This window comes from Oncorhynchus masou, chromosome 22 (assembly GCF_036934945.1).
Source record: "Oncorhynchus masou masou isolate Uvic2021 chromosome 22, UVic_Omas_1.1, whole genome shotgun sequence".
NCBI lineage: Eukaryota > Metazoa > Chordata > Actinopteri > Salmoniformes > Salmonidae > Oncorhynchus > Oncorhynchus masou.
Genome location: NC_088233.1, coordinates 14,343,294 through 14,363,008, shown reverse-complemented (window position 1 = coordinate 14,363,008; position 19,715 = coordinate 14,343,294). Strand labels below are relative to the sequence as shown.

General features: G+C 48.2%; 1 protein-coding gene across 1 annotated transcript in view; it reads right to left on the bottom strand.

Moving 5' to 3' along the window:
• The window catches only part of met (MET proto-oncogene, receptor tyrosine kinase), a 95,877-nt gene that overhangs the window by 7,073 nt on the left and 69,089 nt on the right, over positions 1 to 19,715 (bottom strand). The window contains exons 12-19 of the mRNA XM_064929350.1: positions 17,752 to 17,901; positions 14,606 to 14,762; positions 13,486 to 13,626; positions 12,730 to 12,984; positions 10,474 to 10,554; positions 8,931 to 9,112; positions 2,458 to 2,567; positions 2,006 to 2,171 (exon numbers count right to left, since the gene is read on the bottom strand). Coding sequence (XP_064785422.1) covers positions 2,006 to 2,171; positions 2,458 to 2,567; positions 8,931 to 9,112; positions 10,474 to 10,554; positions 12,730 to 12,984; positions 13,486 to 13,626; positions 14,606 to 14,762; positions 17,752 to 17,901 — 1,242 coding nt within the window. The remainder of the gene's footprint in view (positions 1 to 2,005; positions 2,172 to 2,457; positions 2,568 to 8,930; positions 9,113 to 10,473; positions 10,555 to 12,729; positions 12,985 to 13,485; positions 13,627 to 14,605; positions 14,763 to 17,751; positions 17,902 to 19,715) is intronic.

Here is a 19,715-nt window from a genome sequence, read left to right as displayed (position 1 = left end):
CTGTGCTTACCGGAGAGAGAGGGACCGGGCAGGCACCGTGTTATGCGGTGGAGCACACAGTCTCCCCAGTGCGTGTGCATAGCCCGGTGCGGTACATTCCAGCTCCTCATATCGGCTGGGCAAGAGTGGGCATCGAGCCAGGTGCCATGAAGCCGGCTTTACGCATGTGGTCTTCAGTAACGTCTCCTCGGGCCGGCTTACATGGCACCAGCCTTACACATGGTGTCCCTGGTTCACCATCACAGTCCAGTGCGGGTTATTCCACGTCGCCGCTCTGGCCTGGCTACCGGGAGCATTCAACCAGGTAAGGTTGGGCAGACTCGGTGCTCAAGAACTCCAGTGTGCATGCACGGTCCGGTCTATCCAGTGCCACCTCCACGCAACAGCCCTCTGATGGCAGCCCCCCGCACCAGGCTGTCTCTCCGTCTTCTGCCTACAGGTGCTCCCGCCTGTCCAGCGCTGCCAGAGCCTTCCTCCTGTCCTGAGCTGCAAGAGTCTCCCGTCTGTCCTGAGCTGCTAGAGTCTCCCGTCTGTCCTGTGCTGCTAGAGTCTCCTGTCTGTCCTGAGCTGCTAGAGCCGCCAGTCTGTCCTGAGCCGTCAGAGCCACCAGTCTGTCCTGAGCCGTCAGTCAGCCAGGAGCTGCCAGAGCCGTCAGTCAGCCAGGAGCTGCCAGAGCCGTCAGTCAGCCAGGACCTGCCAGAGCAGTCAGTCAGCCAGGACCTGCCAGAGCCGCCAGTCAGCCAGGAGCCGTCAGTCTGCCAGGAGCCGCCAGAGCCGGCAGTCAGCCAGGAGCCGCCAGTCGTCAGCCACCCAGGAGCCGCCAGAGCCGTCAACCAGCCAGGAGCTGCCAGAGCCGTCAGCCAGCCAGGAGCTGCCAGAGCCGTCAGTCAGCCAGGAGCTGCCAGAGCCGTCAGTCAGCCAGGACCTGCCAGAGCAGTCAGTCAGCCAGGACCTGTCAGAGCCGCCAGTCAGCCAGGAGCCGTCAGTCTGCCAGGAGCCGCCAGTCGTCAGCCACCCAGGAGCTGCCAGAGCCGTCAACCAGCCAGGAGCTGCCAGAGCCGTCAGCCAGCCAGGAGCTGCCAGAGCCGTCAGTCAGCCAGGAGCTGCCAGAGCCGTCAGTCAGCCAGGACCTGCCAGAGCAGTCAGTCAGCCAGGACCTGCCAGAGCCGCCAGTCAGCCAGGAGCCATCAGTCTGCCAGGAGCCGCCAGAGCCGTCAGCCAGTCCGGAGCTGCCCCTCAGTTTGGAGCTGCCCCTCTATCCAAAGCTGCCCCTCAGTCCGGAGCTGCCCCTCAGTTCGGAGCTGCCCCTCAGTCCAGGTCGGAGGCGAGGGTCGCCACTCTAAAGAGGCCCTTGAAGAGGGAAATGACTATGTGGGGTCCACGCCCACGCCAGAGCCGCCACCGCGGCCAGATGCCCACCCAGACCCTCCCCTATAGGTTTAGGTTTTGCGGCCGGAGTCCGCACCTTAGGGGGGGTACTGTCACACTCTGACCATTATTTGAGTTGTTTGTTTCTATGTTTTGTTTGGTCAGGGTGTGATATGAGTGGGCATTCTATGTTGCATGTCTAGTTAGTCTGTTTCTATGTGTTTTTGCCTGATATGGTTCTCAATCAGTGGCAGGTGTTTGTTGTTGTCTCTGATTGTGGTTTGTGGGTTACTGTCTATGTGATGTTGCATGTTTGCACACAGTATTGATAGCAGTCACGTTTGTCTTATTATTTTGTTTGTTTAGTGTTCGTCGTGTTCTTTCATCTACATTAAAATAATGTACAGTATTCACACCACGCTGCGCTTTGGTCTCCTCACTACAACGATCGTGACAATAATGCCCTCTAAGCCGGTGTTTATGTTGGCACGGTTTGCCGGTCCAAGACAATATATCCTCCAAACACGGGCTTCTCTGGCATTATCACTTAACTGTAATTTAATTAATAAGTGGATAATGGTGTGTGTACATGCATGTCTGCATGTGTGTGTGTGTGTGTGTGTGTGTAGGCTCTCACCACATCTGACTTGGGGGTGAACTTGTGTGTCTGCAGGCTCTCTAGGGCCATCCACTTGACCGGTAGTTTGACTCCACTCTTGCTGTGGATGCTGTAGTACTCCTTTTCATACACATCCCTGGCCAGGCCAAAGTCTGCCACCTTCACTGTGTAGCTCTCATCCAGCCTAGCAGAGGAGAGAGAGACGGCTTCAACCACAGCCTTACTGGAGATTTACAGAGCTAGGGGAAACTGGCAGCCATGTTGGATTCACACATTCTTACTAGAGTGTTATTAACCTGTAATGGTTGGAGCAAAATGGCACCCATTAAAATAAAACATCTCAAAGTATGCATGATTATATGGCATGACAATGCGTTAGCTCTCAATTCGTTAGCTCTCCTACAATGGTGACTACACTTCCACACACTGACTGTCTGAGATTGCATTTGACAGTTGGTTCCAGATCTTACATGCAGTTCCTGGCAGCTAGGTCTCTGTGGACAAACTTCTTGCTGGCCAGATACTCCATGCCCCTGGCCACCTGCACACCAAAGCCCATCAGGTCCTTCACTGTTGGGTTCTGGGAAAACAAGGAAGGGTGTGTTTAGGTGATATGCACATCCCAAATGTATCCACTGGTGCTAGGCCAAAAAAGACTGAATGGCCTGCATGCGATACAGATGTAGGACTTTAATTTGACCAGTTTCTCACAGCAGGAAAATAATGCTACAGCAACAGTAAGTGTAAAGTATTGTGTGGATTATAACTAAATGTAAGTTTTGTAGGGGTTGATACATTTTTGGTAGGGCAAATTAAGTCTGAACATTTTAAGTGGAAATTAAACTTTTACAAGCCATTTAAACCTTGAATACAATACAAGTTTGCATGTCTGCTGTGCATGATATTTCCTGCAACAACAGGGTGATCAAATGAAGACCCCACATCTCTACAGTATATGCTGCTTCCATGCTTTATTCCTGTACTTAAATATACAATGTTTCAGCTGCAATGGCCTAAATCAGTCATTATTCCAGCCAAAACACTATGACTTATAAAGGTGATTGTATGACTAGAGTTTGTGTATGTATGTGTGCCCCCCATCTATCTTCAGAGCTCGTGCTGCTGACCTAAACTGGAACATGCTTAACACCCCAGCCATCCTACAATATAAGCTTGATGCTCTCAATCTCGCACAAATTATCAATGATCCTACCAGGTACCACCCAAAAGCCGTTAACACAGGCACCCTCATAGATATCATCCTAACCAACTTGCCCTCTAAATAAACCCCTGCTGTTTTCAACCAAGATCTCAGCGATCACTGCCTCATTGCCCGCATCCGTAATGGGTCAGTGGTCAAGCAACCTCCACTCATCACTGTCAAATGCTCCCTGAAACACTTCAGCGAGCAGGCCTTTCTAATCGACCTGGCCCAGGTATCCTGGAAGGATATTGACCCCATCCTGTCAGTAGAGGATGCCTGGTTATTTTTTTTTAAATGCCTTCCTCACCATCTTAAATAAGCATGCCCCATTCAAGAAATGTAGAACCAGGAACAGATATAGCCCTTGGTTCTCTCCAGACCTGACTGCCCTTAACCAACACAAAAACAACTTTTCAGGGAAGTTAGAAACCAATATACACAGGCAGTTAGAAAGGCCAAGGCAAGCTTTTTCAAGCAGAAATTTGCTTCCTGCAACACAAACTCCAAAAAGTTCTGGGACACTGCAAAGTCCATGGAGAATAAGAACACCTCCTCCCAGCTGCCCACTGCACTGAGGATAGAAAACTCTGTCACCACCGATAAATCCACTATATGAGACTTCCGGCGTCGACAGAGATGGCCGCCTCGCTTCGCGTTCCTAGGAAACTATGCAGTTTTCTGTTTTTTTCCGTGTTATTTCTTACATTGGTACCCCAGGTCATCTTAGGTTTCATTACATACAGTCGAGAAGAACTACTAAATATAAGAGCAGCGTCAACTCACCATCAGTACGACCAAGAATATGACTTTCCCGGAGTGGATCCTGTGTTCTGCCTTCCACCCAGGACAACGGAATGGATCCCAGCCTGCGACCCAAAACAACGATGCCGTAAAAGAGGCAAACGAAGCGGTCTTCTGGTCAGGCTCCGGAGACGGGCACATCGCACGCCACTCCCTAGCATACTACTCGCCAATGTCCAGTCTCTTGACAACAAGGTTGACGAAATCCGAGCAAGGGTAGCATTCTAGAGGGACATCAGGGACTGTAACGTTCTTTGCTTCACGGAAACATGGCTCACTCGAGAGACGCTATCAGAGTCGGTGCAGCCAGCTGGGTTCTCCACGCATCGCACCGACAGAAACAAACATCTTTCTGGTAAGAAGAGGGGCGGGGGCGTATGCTTTATGGTTAACGAGACGTGGTGTGGTCACAACAACATACAGGAACTCAAGTTCTTCTGTTCACCTGATTTAGAATTCCTCACAATCAAATGTCGACTGCATGATTTACTAAGGGAATTCTCTTCGATTATAATCACAGCCGTATATATTCCCCCACAAGCAGACACATCGATGGCTCTGAACAAACTTTATTTGACTCTTTGCAAACTGGAATCCATATATCCTGAGGCTGCATTCATTGTAGCTGGGGATTTTAACAAGGCTAATCTGAAAACAAGACTCCCTAAATTGTATCAGCATATCGATTGCGCAACCAGGGCTGGTAAAACCTTGGATCATTGCTATTCTAACTTCCGCAACGCATATAAGGCCCTCCCCCGCACTCCTTTTGGAAAAGCTGACCACGACTCCATTTTGTTGCTCCCTGCCTACAGACAGAAGTTTAAACAAGAAGCTCCCACGCTGAGGTCTGTTCAACGCTGGTCCGACCAATCTGATTCCACGCTCCAAGACTGCTTCCATCACGTGGACTGGGATATGTTTCATATTGCATCAGACAACAACATTGACGAATACGCTGATTCGGTGAGCGAGTTCATTAGAACGTGCGTTGAAGATGTCGTTCCCATAGCAACGATTAAAAAATTCAGCTTTCGCGTGAAACTGAAAGTGCGAACCACTGCTTTTAATCAGGGCAAGGTGACCGGAAACATGACCGAATACAAACAGTGTAGCTATTCCATCCGCAAGGCAATCAAACAAGCTAAGCGTCAGTATAGAGACAAAGTAGAATCGCAATTCAACGGCTCAGATACAAGAGGTATGTGGCAGGGTCTACAATCAATCACGGATTACAAAAAGAAAACCAGCCCAGCCACGGACCAGGATGCCTTGCTCCCAGGCAGACTAAATAACTTTTTTGCCTGCTTTGAGGACAATACAGTGCCACTGACACAGCCCGCAACCAAAACATGCGGTCTCTCCTTCACTGCAGCCGAGGTGAGTAAAACATTTAAACGTTTTAACCCTCGCAAGGCTGCAGGCCCAGACGGCATCCCCAGCCGCGCCCTCAGAGCATGCGCAGACCAGCTGGCTGGTGTGTTTACGGACATATTCAATCGATCCCTATCCCCGCCCTGTGCAACTGGGTACTGGACTTCCTGACGGGCCGCCCCCCAGGTGGTGAGGGTAGGTAACAACATCTCCACCCCGCTGATCCTCAACACTGGGGCCGCACAAGGGTGCGTTCTGAGCCCTCTCCTGTACTCCCTGTTCACCCACGACTGTGTGGCCACGCACGCCTCCAACTCAATCATCAAGTTTGCGGACGACACAACGGTGGTAGGCTTGATTACAAACAACGACGAGACGGCCTACAGGGAGGAGGTGACGGCCCTCGGAGTGTGGTGTCAGGACAATAACCTCACACTCAACGTCAACAAAACTAAGGAGATGATTGTGGACTTCAGGAAACAGCAGAGGGAACACCCCCCTATCCACATCGATGGAACAGTAGTGGAGAGGGTAGCAAGTTTTAAGTTCCTCGGCGTACACATCACAGCCAAACTGAATTGGTCCACCCACACAGACAGCATCGTGAAGAAGGGGCAGCAGCGCCTCTTCAACCTCAGGAGGCTGAAGAAATTCGGCTTGTCACCAAAAGCACTCACAAACTTCTACAGATGCACAATCGAGAGCATCCTGTCGGGCTGCATCACCGCCTGGTACGGCAACTGCTCCGCCCACAACCGTAAGGCTCTCCAGAGGGTAGTGAGGTCTGCACAACGCATCACCGGGGGCAAACTACCTGTCCTCCAGGACACCTACACCACCCGATGTCACAGGAAGGCCATAAAGATCATCAAGGACAACAACCACCCGAGCCACTGCCTGTTCACCCCGCTATCATCCAGAAGGCGAGGTCAGTACAGGTGCATCCAAGCTGGGACCGAGTAAAATATATCACTAGCCACTTTAAACAATGCTACTTAATATAATGTAGCATTGCTGACATACCCTACATTATTTATCTCATATGTATAAGTATATACTGTACTCTATATTATCTACTGCATCTTTATGTAATACTTGTATCACTAGCCACTTTAAACTATGGCATTTTGTTTACATACTCATCTCATATGTATATACTGTACTCGATACCATCTACTGCATCTTGCTTATGCTGCTCTGTACCATCACTCATTCATATATCTATATGTACATATTCTTTATCCCTTTACACTTGTGTGTATAAGGTAGTAGTTTTGGAATTGTTATCTAGATTACTCGTTGGTTATTACTGCATTTTCGGAACTAGAAGCACAAGCATTTCGCTACACTCGCATTAACATCTGCTAACCATGTGTATGTGACAAATAACATTTGATTTGATTTATAATTGAAAATTTCAAGAAGCATTTTTCTACGGCTGGCCATGCTTTCCACCTGGCTACCCCTACCCCGGTCAACAGCACTGCACCCCCCACAGAAACTCGCCCAAGCCTTCCCCATTTCTCCTTCTCCCAAATCCAGTCAGCTGATGTTCTGAAAGAGCTGCAAAATCTGTACCTCTACAAATCAGCCAGGCTAGACAATCTGAACCCTATCTTTCTAAAATTATCTGCCAAAATTGTTGCAACCCCTATTACTAGCCTGTTCAACCTCTCTTTCGTGTCGTCTGAGATTACCAAAGATTGGAAAGCAGCTGCGGGCATCCCCCTCTTCAAAGCAGCTGCGGTCATCCTCCTCTTTATAGACCCAAACTGCTACAGTCTTATATCTATCCTACCGTGCCTTTCTAAGGTCTTCGAAATCCAAGTCAACTAACAGATTACCGACCATTTCAAATCCCACCGCACCTTCTCCGCTATGCAATCTGGTTTCAGAGCTGGTCATGGGTGCACCTCAGCCACGCTCAAGGTCCTAAACGATATCTTAACCGCCATCGATAAGAAACAATACTGTGCAGCCGCATTCATTGACCTGGCCAAGGCTTTCGACCCAGTCAATCACCACATCCTCATCGGCAGACTCGATAGCCTTGGTTTCTCAAATGATTGCCTCGCCTGGTTCACCAACTACTTATCTGATAGAGTTCAGTGTGTCAAATCGGAGGGCCTGTTGTCCGGACCTCTGGCAGTCTCTACGGGGGTGTCATAGGGTTCAATTCTTGGGCTGACTCTCTTCTCTGTATACATCAATGATTTCGCTCTTGCTGCTGGTGAGTCTCTGATCCATCTCTACGCAGACGACACCATTCTGTATATTTCTGGCCCTTCTTTGGACACTGTCTTAACAACCCTCCAGAGGAGCTTCAATGCCATACATCTCCTTCCGTGGTCTCCAGCTGCTCTTAAATGCAAGTAAAACTAAATTCATGCTCTTCAACCGATCGCTGCCCGCACCTGCCCGCCCGTCCAGCATCACTACTCTGGACGGTTCTGACTTAGAATATGTGGACAACTACAAATAACTAGGTGTCTGGTTATACTGTAAACTCTCCTTCCAGGCTCACATCAAACATCCAAACACCTCCAATCCAAAGTTAAATCTAGAATTGGCTTCCTATTTCGCAACAAAGCGTCCTTCACTCATGCTGCCAATCATACTCGTAAAACTGACCATCCGACTTCAGAGATGTCATTTACAAAATAGCCTCCAATACCCTACTCAGCAAATTGGATGCAGTCTATCACAGTGCCATCCGTTTTGTCACCAAAGTTCCTTATACTACCCACCACTGCAACCTGTATGTTCTCTTTGGCTGGCCCTCGCTTCATACTCGTCGCCAAGCCCACTGGTTCCAGGTCATCTACAAGACCCTGCTAGGTAAAGTCCCCCTTATCTCAGCTCGCTGGTCACCATAGCATCTCCCACCTGTTGCACGCGCTCCAGCAGGTATATCTCTCTGGTCACCCCCAAAACCAATTCTTCTTTTGGCCGCCTCTCCTTACAGTTCTCTGCTGCCAATGACTGGAACGAACTACAAAAATCTCTGAAACTGGAAACACTTCTCCCTCACTAGCTTTAAGCACCAGCTGTCAGAGCAGCTCACAGATTACTGCACCTGTACATAGCCCATCTATAATTTACATTTACATTTACATTTAAGTCATTTAGCAGACGCTCTTATCCAGAGCGACTTACAATATACAGAATCAACAATTTAGCCCAAACAACTACCGCTTCCCCTACTGTATTTATTTATTTATCTTGCTCCTTTGCACCCCATTATTTTTATTTCTACTTTGCACATTCTTCCACTGCAAATCTACCATTCCAGTGTTTAACTTGCTATATTGTATTTACTTTGCCACCATGGCCTTTTTTTGCCTTTACCTCCCTTATCTCACCTCATTTGCTCACATCACATATAGACTTGTTGATACTGTATTATTGACTGTATGTTTGTTTTACTCCATGTGTAACTCTGTGTTGTTTTATGTGTCGAACTGCTTTGCTTTATCTTGGCAGGTCGCAATTGTAAATGAGAACTTGTTCTCAACTTGCCTACCTGGTTAAATAAAGGTGAAATAAAAAATAAAAAAATCTTACGTGTGTCTCATCCCTGATAAAGTTCCTGAGGTCTCCGTGCTTCATGTATGGCAGCACCACCAGAGGAGAGCCCTCAGGGGGCAGACAGATCCCCAGGAGAGACAACACGTTGGGGTGGCTGAAGTCCTTCATGATGATCCCCTCCTTCAGGAACTGAGACACCTCCTCCAGGTCAGTAATCCCTGAAACACAGCAAGATATTACAGGATTGTTTATTTATTTATTACCTTTATTTAACCAAGTTGTTGAGAAGAGAACACATTATGTTTTACAGCAACCTGACATTAAAGCTTAATCATGTGCTGTTAGATGGACCACCAACAAAAACGCTAACAAAAACAGGCCATCAAGCCATAAACCTGTATCTCTTTACCGTTGTGCCATCTAAACCTTAGTTATATACCACTGTTTGAAGCCCATGAGGAGCCAGTCTCCAGGCTGTCTGAGCATAGGGACTGTGACCCTACCCCAAACCTATAGGTTACTGCTACACAACACTCCCATTATCCAATCGAATCAGTGCTCCTGGTGTCACTGCTCTTTCTCTTTCTCCCCTTCTCTTCTAATCTCGTTTGAAACAGAATCTCATTTAGCTAAGATAAAACGTCTGATAAAACTGCCCTTTCACTGTAACTACCAGATGACGACACACACAAGCAAAGACGACTCGCCATTTAGAGTTGAGTAAAAGAAAGATCACAGAATATCTAAGAAAACGAGGCTGTGAAGCTGGATGTTTAGAACTATCTGCCTACTGCAGAAACAACATGTTGACATCATCTACAATATCCTCCAAACCATGTGCCTTTTCCATGACAGTGACAAAGCTCCCTGGGGAACTTCTTTATTTTCTTTCAAGCTCCCTGGGGAACTTCTTTATTTTCTTTAAAGCTCCCTGGGGAACTTCTTTATTTTCTTTCAAGCTCCCTGGGGAACTTCTTTATTTTCTTTAAAGCTCCCTGGGGAACTTCTTTATTTTCTTTAAAGCTCCCTGGGGAACTTCTTTATTTTCTTTAAAGCTCCCTGGGGAACTTCTTTATTTTCTTTCAAGCTCCCTGGGGAACTTCTTTATTTTCTTTAAAGCTCCCTGGGGAACTTCTTTATTTTCTTTCAAGCTCCCTGGGGAACTTCTTTATTTTCTTTAAAGCTCCCTGGGGAACTTTAGGTCACTGTAAACACAATGAGAAGGCCAAGGCTTAGAGAACAAGGCAGTGGTAACCCTCTATCGCTATGGGTTACCACTAGCCCAACGGCAGAGCTTCCAGAAGCCTTGTGGAAGAATTATCTAGGACATTCATCTCTCAGGATAAAGTGACAGGTTACACAATTAGAGAGAGGGGGACACTAATGTCATCCTCACCACCAGGAACCAATCCATCTCAATCATCCTTCCACGGGACACACTGCCGTAGCACATTCATAAGATGAGTTAAGCCCTCTAACGTTGTTGCAGCGTTGCGTTGTGTGGTGACATATCAGAGCAATGAGATTTGAATGAACACTGACGGGGTGAACTGTGCCTTTGTGGTCATGCAGTACTCACGGTTGAGAGACTTGATGGCACAGTGCTGCTTCTGTCCGTCAGCCTCCAACAAGGTACCGTGGAACACACAGCCAAAGTGTCCTGTATGAAGAAGAATAAATATGATGTCAAATAAGCAACAACCTGAGTGCTTGATGTTAGACAATGCACACTTTACACTGAGGAATCCCTGATACCAAAACTATTTGTTTATGAACTATGCTCACGAGGATTAAGCACCCGATTCTCTAGACCATTAAGTCATTTGGTGGCACGTCAGTGGAGCAGTCAGTCACTCAGAAAAGCAAGATTTCTCTTTGTTGAAGTGGGTGGTGTAAATGAAAATGAATTTAAAGTACAACTTAAGTCGTTTTTTGGGGTATCTGTACTTTACTATTTGTATTTTTGACTTTGACTTTTATTCCATTACATTCTTTAAAGAAAATAATGTACTTTTTACTCCATACATTTTTGCTGACACCCAAAAGTTACATTTTGAATGCTGAGCAGCAGAGGAAAATTGTCCAATTCACACACTTATCAACAGAACATCTCTGGTCATCCCTACTGCTTCTGATCTGGTGGACTCACTAAACACAAATGATTAATTTGTAAATGATGTTTGAGTTGGAGTGTGCCCCTGGCCATCTGTAAATGATGTTTGAGTTGGAGTGTGCCCCTGGCCATCTGTAAATTATGTTTGAGTTGGAGTGTGCCCCTGGCCATCTGTAAATGATGTTTGAGTTGGAGTGTGCCCCTGGCCATCTGTAAATGATGTTTGAGTTGGAGTGTGCCCCTGGCCATCTGTAAATGATGTTTGAGTTGGAGTGTGCCCCTGGCCATCTGTAAATGATGTTTGAGTTGGAGTGTGCCCCTGGCCATCTGTAAATGATGTTTGAGTTGGAGTGTGCCCCTAGCCATCTGTAAATGATGTTTGAGTTGGAGTGTGCCCCTGGCCATCTGTAAATGATGTTTGAGTTGGAGTGTGCCCCTGGCCATCTGTAAATTATGTTTGAGTTGGAGTGTGCCCCTGGCCATCTGTAAATTATGTTTGAGTTGGAGTGTGCCCCTGGACATCTGTAAATTGTGTTTGAGTTGGAGTGTGCCCCTAGCCATCTGTAAATGATGTTTGAGTTGGAGTGTGCCGCTAGCCATCTGTAAATGATGTTTGAGTTGGAGTGTGCCGCTAGCCATCTGTAAATGATGTTTGAGTTGGAGTGTGCCCCTGGCCATCTGTAAATTAGAAAAGCAAAAGAATTGTGCCGTCTGGACATGATTTATTCTTTTACTTTTGATGCTCAAGTATATTTAAAAACAAATACTTTCGACGTTTACTCAAGTAGTATTTTACTTGCAATTGTGTATGATAAGTATGACAATTGTGTACTTTTCCCACCACTGGTTGAGGTCTAGGTGACTTCTATAACCCTTTACTGAAGGGCCATTCATACAGCACCCTACAGTTGTAGCCATAGCAGTGGGAGGCTATATCTCCCCTTATCTGAGCTCTGAGTTACAGTGGCCCTTACTGAATTATATGTGGTGGAGAGGGTTCAGTGCAGCTTTGCAGGGGTGTTGGGGTATTAAAGCTAGAGGAGCGTAGAGAACTCTCTGAGGCGTTTTTCCATCACAATCCCTGCAGATGCAAAGACGGCTCAGCTTACACCACACGGATCAACAATGGATCTTGCAATGCTACCCGGGTACAAATCACCCCACCCCCTAATTCTGCTTTCGGAATCCCTAGGCCTCCCCGAGGGTTGAGCTAAGGGGGAGGAGGCAGTTTTTGGGAGCATTGTCCCCGAACATTGTGGGGATGTTAATAACAGAGAAAGGCCTTTCTCCTTTAAACTAATATAGTGATATAGTGAAGTAGTGAACACCCCACTTGGTGACCACATATAATGTCTGGTGATTATTTATGTCTGGATGTCCAACCTGGTGGTTTGATAATGTTGGTCATTAAGCTCTTACAAGGTGATTCTAAAGTGTATTTAGGTGTATCCCCTATGGAGAAGGATTCTGATATGTTTGAGAGACCTACATGTTCCCTAATGACTTTATAAGTGTGTCTGAGTCTGTGTTAATGTAATGTGTGTGTGTGTGTGTGTGTGTGTGTGTGTGTGTGTGTGTGTGTGTGTGTGTGTGTGTGTGTTTGTGTGTGTGTGTGCACGTGTGTTCATGGATGTGGGCGTCTTTGCGTGCACTGTACCTGTGTATGTGTTCATGTATCAGAAGTGTGTACAGTATATACACATGTATGATCATCCCACTGACCTCTGCCGATGACCTGGTTAAAATGTAACAGCAGATGTTCTCTGGCGATGACCACATGTTGAACCTCCTTCAGGAGGTCAGGGTGCAGCTGGGATGGGTCGATGTGGACCGGGGCCGACAGGAGAGGGGACACCAGCTCCCCCTCTGCCCCCAGACCCATGCCTCCGAGCCCCAATCTGGGGGACAGCAGCTCCCCATGGCTCCCGTAGATAGGGGGAGCCCCCCTGCATGACTCTGGCCTCTCCACGCCCTGGTCTGAAACAATATAGCCAAAGGTCAATTACTACAGGGGTCAGGGTTAGAGGTCAACATAGGTCACATGATCACAGAGTGATGCCAGAGAGAAAGGTCGGAGAAAGAGAGAGTCATGGTTACAGAAAGGAAGAGAGGGAACCTGAGAACCTTCTTTATGTCATTGGGGGGAGAAGGGAAGCAGGGGAGGGAAAATTAGTTTGCATGAGTGAAAATGTGAGGGTTATTTTGAAAGAGGAGCAGGCAGGGATGGGAAACTCTAGTTCTTGGACGTTGGAGTGCCTTCTGGTTTTCACCTCCATCGATACATTAATGTCATTGGTTTCCCAGATCTGAATAGTCATCAGGTATGAAGCAAAGAATAAAAAACACACAGAGTTAGATGGCCATCTCTTTAGAGGTTAGAGGTTAAGGTTAAGAAAGGCAGGTGTTGTTAGTAGATGGTTAGTGTTAGTTTTTAGGGTCAGAGTAACCGCCCCAGTGGTGTAGTGTCAGGAAACGTACCCTCCAGCAGGGTGGTTCTATAGTCCAAAGACTCGTGGGACACCATTTCGTTAGTGGGGCTGACGCTCCGGGCATTAGCCAACATATCCAAGTGCTGAATGTGAGCCCTGCCGTCATACCAAACCTTACCCTCAGCCAGATCTGGAAACCAGAGATAGAGAGAAGGAGAGAGAGGAGGAGGGAGAGGGGGGGGAGAGAGAGAGAGAGAGAGAGAGAGAGAGAGAAGAGGAGAGAGGAGGAGAGAGAGAGGAGGAGAGAGAGAAGAGGAGGGAGAGGAGGAGAGAGAGGAGGAGGGAGAGGAGGAGGGAGGGAGAGAGGGAGAGGAGGAGGGAGAGAGAGAGGATGAGAGAGGGAGAGAGAGAGGATGAGAGAGAGAGAGGAGGATGGAGAGAGAGGGGAGGAGGGAGAGAGAGAGGTGGGAGAGGAGGAGGGAGAGAGAGAGGAGAGAGGATGAGAGAGAGAGAGAGAGAGAGAGGAGGAGGGAGAGAGAGAGGAGGAGGGAGATAGAGAGGAGGAGGGAGAGAGAGAGGAGGGAGAGGAGGAGGCAGAGAGAGAGGAGAGAGGATGAGAGAGAGAGAGCAGGAGGGAGAGAGAGTGGAGGAGGGAGAGAGAGAGGATGCGAGAGAGAGAGAGAGATGAGAGAGAGAGACGATGTGAGAGAGAGAGAGAGAGAGAGAGGGGAGGAGGAGGGAGAGAGAGAGAGAGGAGGAGGGAGAGAGGATGAGAGAGAGAGAGGAGGGAGAGAGAGAGGAGGAGGGAGAGAGAGGAGGGAGGGAAGGAAGGAGAGAGAGAGAAGGAGAGAGGGGAGGAGGGAGAGGAGAGAGAGGAGGAGAGGTGGTAGGAGGTAGAGAGAAGGAGAGGATGTAGGGAAGAGAGTGGGGTAGCAGAGAGGGGTACAGGTAGAGGGAGGGGACAGAGAAAGAGAGAGGAGGAGGCAGTAGCAGAGGGAGAGAGAACACAGTCATTGAAGGAGAAGGATAGAGCGCTCCACCAGTGCTCCCATCAGCTCAACACCTCACAATCCCACAGCCAGTAAGAGGCAGGCAAACATGCACACACACATGCACACGCACGCACACACAGTTGAAAATATATCACAAAATAACACAAACTGACTTACCGTCAATGTGTTTGTTCCTCCTTTTCCAGAGGAACAGAGTGAGCAACATCAGCAGCAGCAGACTGACACACACACAGCCAGCTAGCAGCCCTCTGTAGTCCTGCTCATGGGCCAACATCACCCTGCCCAGACTCACCGAGGACGACGCCTGACGCCACTACACACATAATACACATACACAGACAGACAGACACACATACAGACAGACAGTCAGACAGAGGAGAGGAGAACAGTGAGTGAGATGTACAACTACGTTCTATATAATACATTTTTTACGGTGTGTGTGTTGGAAAACTCCAATTCCATTCTAGGCGAAAAACTGATGAACACACACACACACACACTCTCTCTCTCTCTCTCTCTCTCTCTCTCTCTCTCTCTCTCTCTCTCTCTCTCTCTCTCTCTCTCTCTCTCTCTCTCTCTCTCTCTCTCTCTCTCTCTCTCTCTCTCTCTCTCTCTCTCTCTCTCTCTCTCTCTCTCTCACATGTGGAGCATCGTGAGCCACAGATGGAGTGCAGTTTGGATCATATATATTGCTTTTACCATTATTAGATTTGGGAGAAATGAGCTGGAGACGGTGTGTGTGTCAGGGGGGCTTGTCTGGCTCTGTCTGGCTCTGTCTGGGGCTGCCTGGGTCTGTCTGGGGCTGTCTGGGGCTGTCTGGCTCTGTCTGGGGCTGTTTGGCTCTGTCTGGGGCTGTTTGGCTCTGTCTGGGGCTGTTTGGCTCTGTCTGGCTCTGTCTGGGGCTGCCTGGCTCTGTCTGGGGCTGTCTGGCTCTGTCTGGGGCTGTCTGGCTCTGTCTGGGGCTGTTTGGTTCTGTCTGGCTCTGTCTGGCTCTGTCTGGGGCTGTTTGGCTCTGTCTGGCTCTGTCTGGGGCTGTCTGGCTCTGTCTGGGGCTGTTTGGTTCTGTCTGGGGCTGTCTGACTCTGTCTGGGGCTGTCTGGGGCTGTCTGGCTCTGTCTGGGTCTGTCTGGGGCTGTCTGGCTCTGTCTGGGGCTGTCTGGCTCTGTCTGGGTCTGTTTGGGGCTGTCTGACTCTGTCTGGGGCTGTCTGGGTCTGTCTGGCTCTGTCTGGGTCTGTCTGGGGCTGTTTGACTCTGTCTGGGGCTGTCTGGGTCTGTTTGGCTCTGTCTGGGGCTGTCTGGCTCTGTCTGGGGCTGCCTGGGTGTGGCCTACTGGTGTGTCAGTGTGGACAACCAGGGACAGAGGCTAGGGGGTCTAGGGATATTGCCTGACCCCTCTCTAGAGATCACACTAATGGTGAGTTCTAATACCCTCAACTCTGCAGCTGATTGTGCCCGAAGCTCCATGTTCCTCTGCCTTTACCGGTGAATTATATCATTATGAAACAGCTCTGTCTTCTGCTCCATGTTCCTCTGTGTTTACAGGCCTGAATTATATCAGTATGAAACAGCTCTGTCTTCTGCTCCATGTTCCTCTGTGTTTACAGGCCTGAATTATATCATTATGAAACAGCTCTGTCTTCTGCTCCATGTTCCTCTGTGTTTACAGGCCTGAATTATATCAGTATGAAACAGCTCTGTCTTCTGCTCCATGTTCCTCTGTGTTTACAGGCCTGAATTATATCATTATGAAACAGCTCTGTCTTCTGCTCCATGTTCCTCTGTGTTTACAGGCCTGAATTACATCAGTATGAAACAGCTCTGTCTTCTGCTCCATGTTCCTCTGTGTTTACCGGCCTGAATTATATCATTATGAAACAGCTCTGTCTTCTGCTCCATGTTCCTCTGTGTTTACAGGCCTGAATTATATCATTATGAAACAGCTCTGTCTTCTGCTCCATGTTCCTCTGTGTTTACAGGCCTGAATTATATCATTATGAAACAGCTCTGTCTTCTGCTCCATGTTCCTCTGTGTTTACAGGCCTGAATTATATCATTATGAAACAGCTCTGTCTTCTGCTCCATGTTCCTCTGTGTTTACAGGCCTGAATTATATCATTATGAAACAGCTCTGTCTTCTGCTCCATGTTCCTCTGCCTTTACCGGCCTGAATTATATCATTATGAAACAGCTCTGTCTTCTGCTCCATGTTCCTCTGTGTTTACAGGCCTGAATTATATCATTATGAAACAGCTCTGTCTTCTGCTCCATGTTCCTCTGTGTTTACAGGCCTGAATTACATCAGTATGAAACAGCTCTGTCTTCTGCTCCATGTTCCTCTGTGTTTACAGGCCTGTCTTCTGCTCCATGTTCCTCTGTGTTTACAGGCCTGAATTATATCATTATGAAACAGCTCTGTCTTCTGCTCCATGTTCCTCTGTGTTTACAGGCCTGAATTATATCATTATGAAACAGCTCTGTCTTCTGCTCCATGTTGCTTTAACGTTCTGGGGTTGAATCACGTCCATTAAAGACAATGTGGAAAGTCAAAGGTTTATGGTTAACAATGTATTGTTATGACATTTCTAAGCAGTTTGGGTGAGACTCCTGTGTGTGAGATATTGGAAGTCTGAGTTGAACACACCGGTATCGTTCAGGGGTGATGATGGAATGCCAGGTGGAATACAGTGTTATCTGTACATTTTCCTGGCTAGTGACTGTGGTAATAAAATGTCAGACAACAGAACGATGTAAACTACTGTATGATCTATCAAAGCAGGAACTGCACACTGGTGTTCTGACATCAGTCAATCTGTCAATAGGCACACTTAGGATACACACACACACACACACACACACACACACACACACACACACACACACACACACACACACACACACACACACACACACACACACACACACACACACACACACACACACACACACACACACACACACACACACCACACACAGAGCCCTCTGTATGGATGCAGTGGCAGCCCAACAAAGCCTTTATTGAGCTGTGGAGTGGGCCTGCTAGACTGGGGGGTCTATAGCTGTCTGTAGTGGTATCTGTAGATAAGGGGCTGTCTAAAGTGAAGTGGAGAGCTCAGAAAGCCAAGGGAAGGTAGGGTGGTCTCATCCATGTCTAACTAGGGGTGATGAGGGGACTCAGTGGGAAGTTCATGGAGCGAGTTTGGAAGTGTTGATTGAAAGTTTGGTTGGAAGGGAGTGTGTATTTTTGTGTCAGTGTCTGTGTCTGTGTATGTGTGTTTCTCTCTCTCTCTGTCTGTGTCCTCACCTCCACCTCCAATTCATTGGTTGCGTCCCATAGCTCCATGGGGACGGTACACTCCAGAGTGTTTCCCACCACAGTCACGCTCTCACAGGTTCTGTTAGACACCTTCAGCACCTCCCCCTTCATCGCCTCCACATCCACACGGCCTGGCACCTGGAGAGGGAGAGAGGGAGAGAGGGAGAGAGGGAGAGAGGGAGAGATGGAGAGATGGAGAGAGGGAGAGATAGGGAGAGAGGGAGAGAGGGAGAGATAGGGAGAGAGGGAGAGAGGGAGAGATGGAGAGAGGGAGAGATGGAGAGATATGGAGAGAGGGAGAGAGGGAGAGATAGGGAGAGAGGGAGAGAGGGAGAGATAGGGAGAGAGGGAGAGAGGGAGAGAGGGAGAGAGGGAGAGATGGAGAGAGGGAGAGAGGGAGAGAGAGAGAGATAGAGAGATAGGGAGAGATGGAGAGATGTAGAGATATGGAGAGAGGGAGATAGGGAGAGGGATCATATACACATGTAGTACTACATCATCCTCAGTGAGTCCTTCAGTATCCACTCAAAGACATGCATGCTGGGAGTGGAAGTGACTGAGGCATTGGTTGTGGTGTCATTACTGTTCTCGTGAGCCCACCGCCCTGGACAGAGACAAAAGCAGAGACAAAAAAAGACTGTGCATCTACATACACACTAACTAACCCTTTGTCCCTGAGGGCTCTTCTTGACAGGAAGAGAGGATTTATAGAGAATTAATCTCACTTTCACACAGACTGCCTTGGCTACTCCCCCCCACACACACACACAGCTCGGGTGCTGCTCACTCTGCCTGGCTGTGCTGTATGAGCATAGCAGAAGGCCATAAAGAGAAGGATCATTCCTCGCGTGACATCCTGGGATTTTCAGATTTGACACAGGGCCACACCTGTTCCTCAACCACACTACAGTACACGTCAACTAATGCAGTGCATGTGAACACACATACACACATACACACGCACGCATACACACATACCAGGGCCACTAAGACAAGAACAAACTCTAACGTCTACAGTATTTGAACACATACAAAGCATACTGAATAATACATACAATACTAATCTGTCATCTGATGTCTGTACCCTGAGGTTGTAACATATTTAATGCTTGGGTATGGAACATTGAAAGTACCATGTCCCATAGAGAATAACTATTAAAAATTCTGCCACTCCTATCCAAACAAACAGTCTGTGTGGTGCTAATCTGGGTTGAGATGCTTGTTAACCTCTCATGAAGCGATCTGCAGTGCTACACCAGCCAAGACTCATAACGTTATCAGGAGCCTGACCAGCGGCCTTTTTGGGGCAAAGATATCAGATGGCCCCAAATGTAGCCTGTAACAGTGTAACCCAGGGCGATGTGTGTCCCCTGGGTAATGGGGGCTCATAGGGGCTTGTCTGGGATGGGGAAGGTGATTGGTGGGGGGTGGGAGGCAACTGAGAGAGGGGAGGAGGGAGGAGGATTAGACTATTGGGCCAAGGCCCTGCCTGGGAAAACAAGCCGGCCAAGGATCCTGTGTGACCCACTCCCCACAGCTGCCACTAACCTTAGGGCCTCCTTTTTTTTTCATTGTTTGAAAAAACTTTTTTCTACCCAGAGAAATGGGGTTGCATGTTCAAAACCCGCCATTAATATGTCAAGGGCTTTGACCTCGGGAACTTGGAACAATGTGGTGAGTTGGAGAGAATACTTGGAGAAGAGGAGAGGGGCCAGAGGAGTGAGGGAGGGAATTGTGGGGGATGGGCGATGGGAAACGGACTCCTTTTCCTGTTTTGTTTCAGTATTGTTTCCTTCAAACCTCAGACGGCGAGGATGAGTCAGCTCACGGCCTAGAGGTGAGCCGGAGAGCAAGGTGTCGTTAACTCCAATCAGGGTTCAATCCCATTTGAATTTAGCAAATTCAGGAGATCAACAGACACTCTGTTCCAGAATAGAATCTCTAAGTGCCAT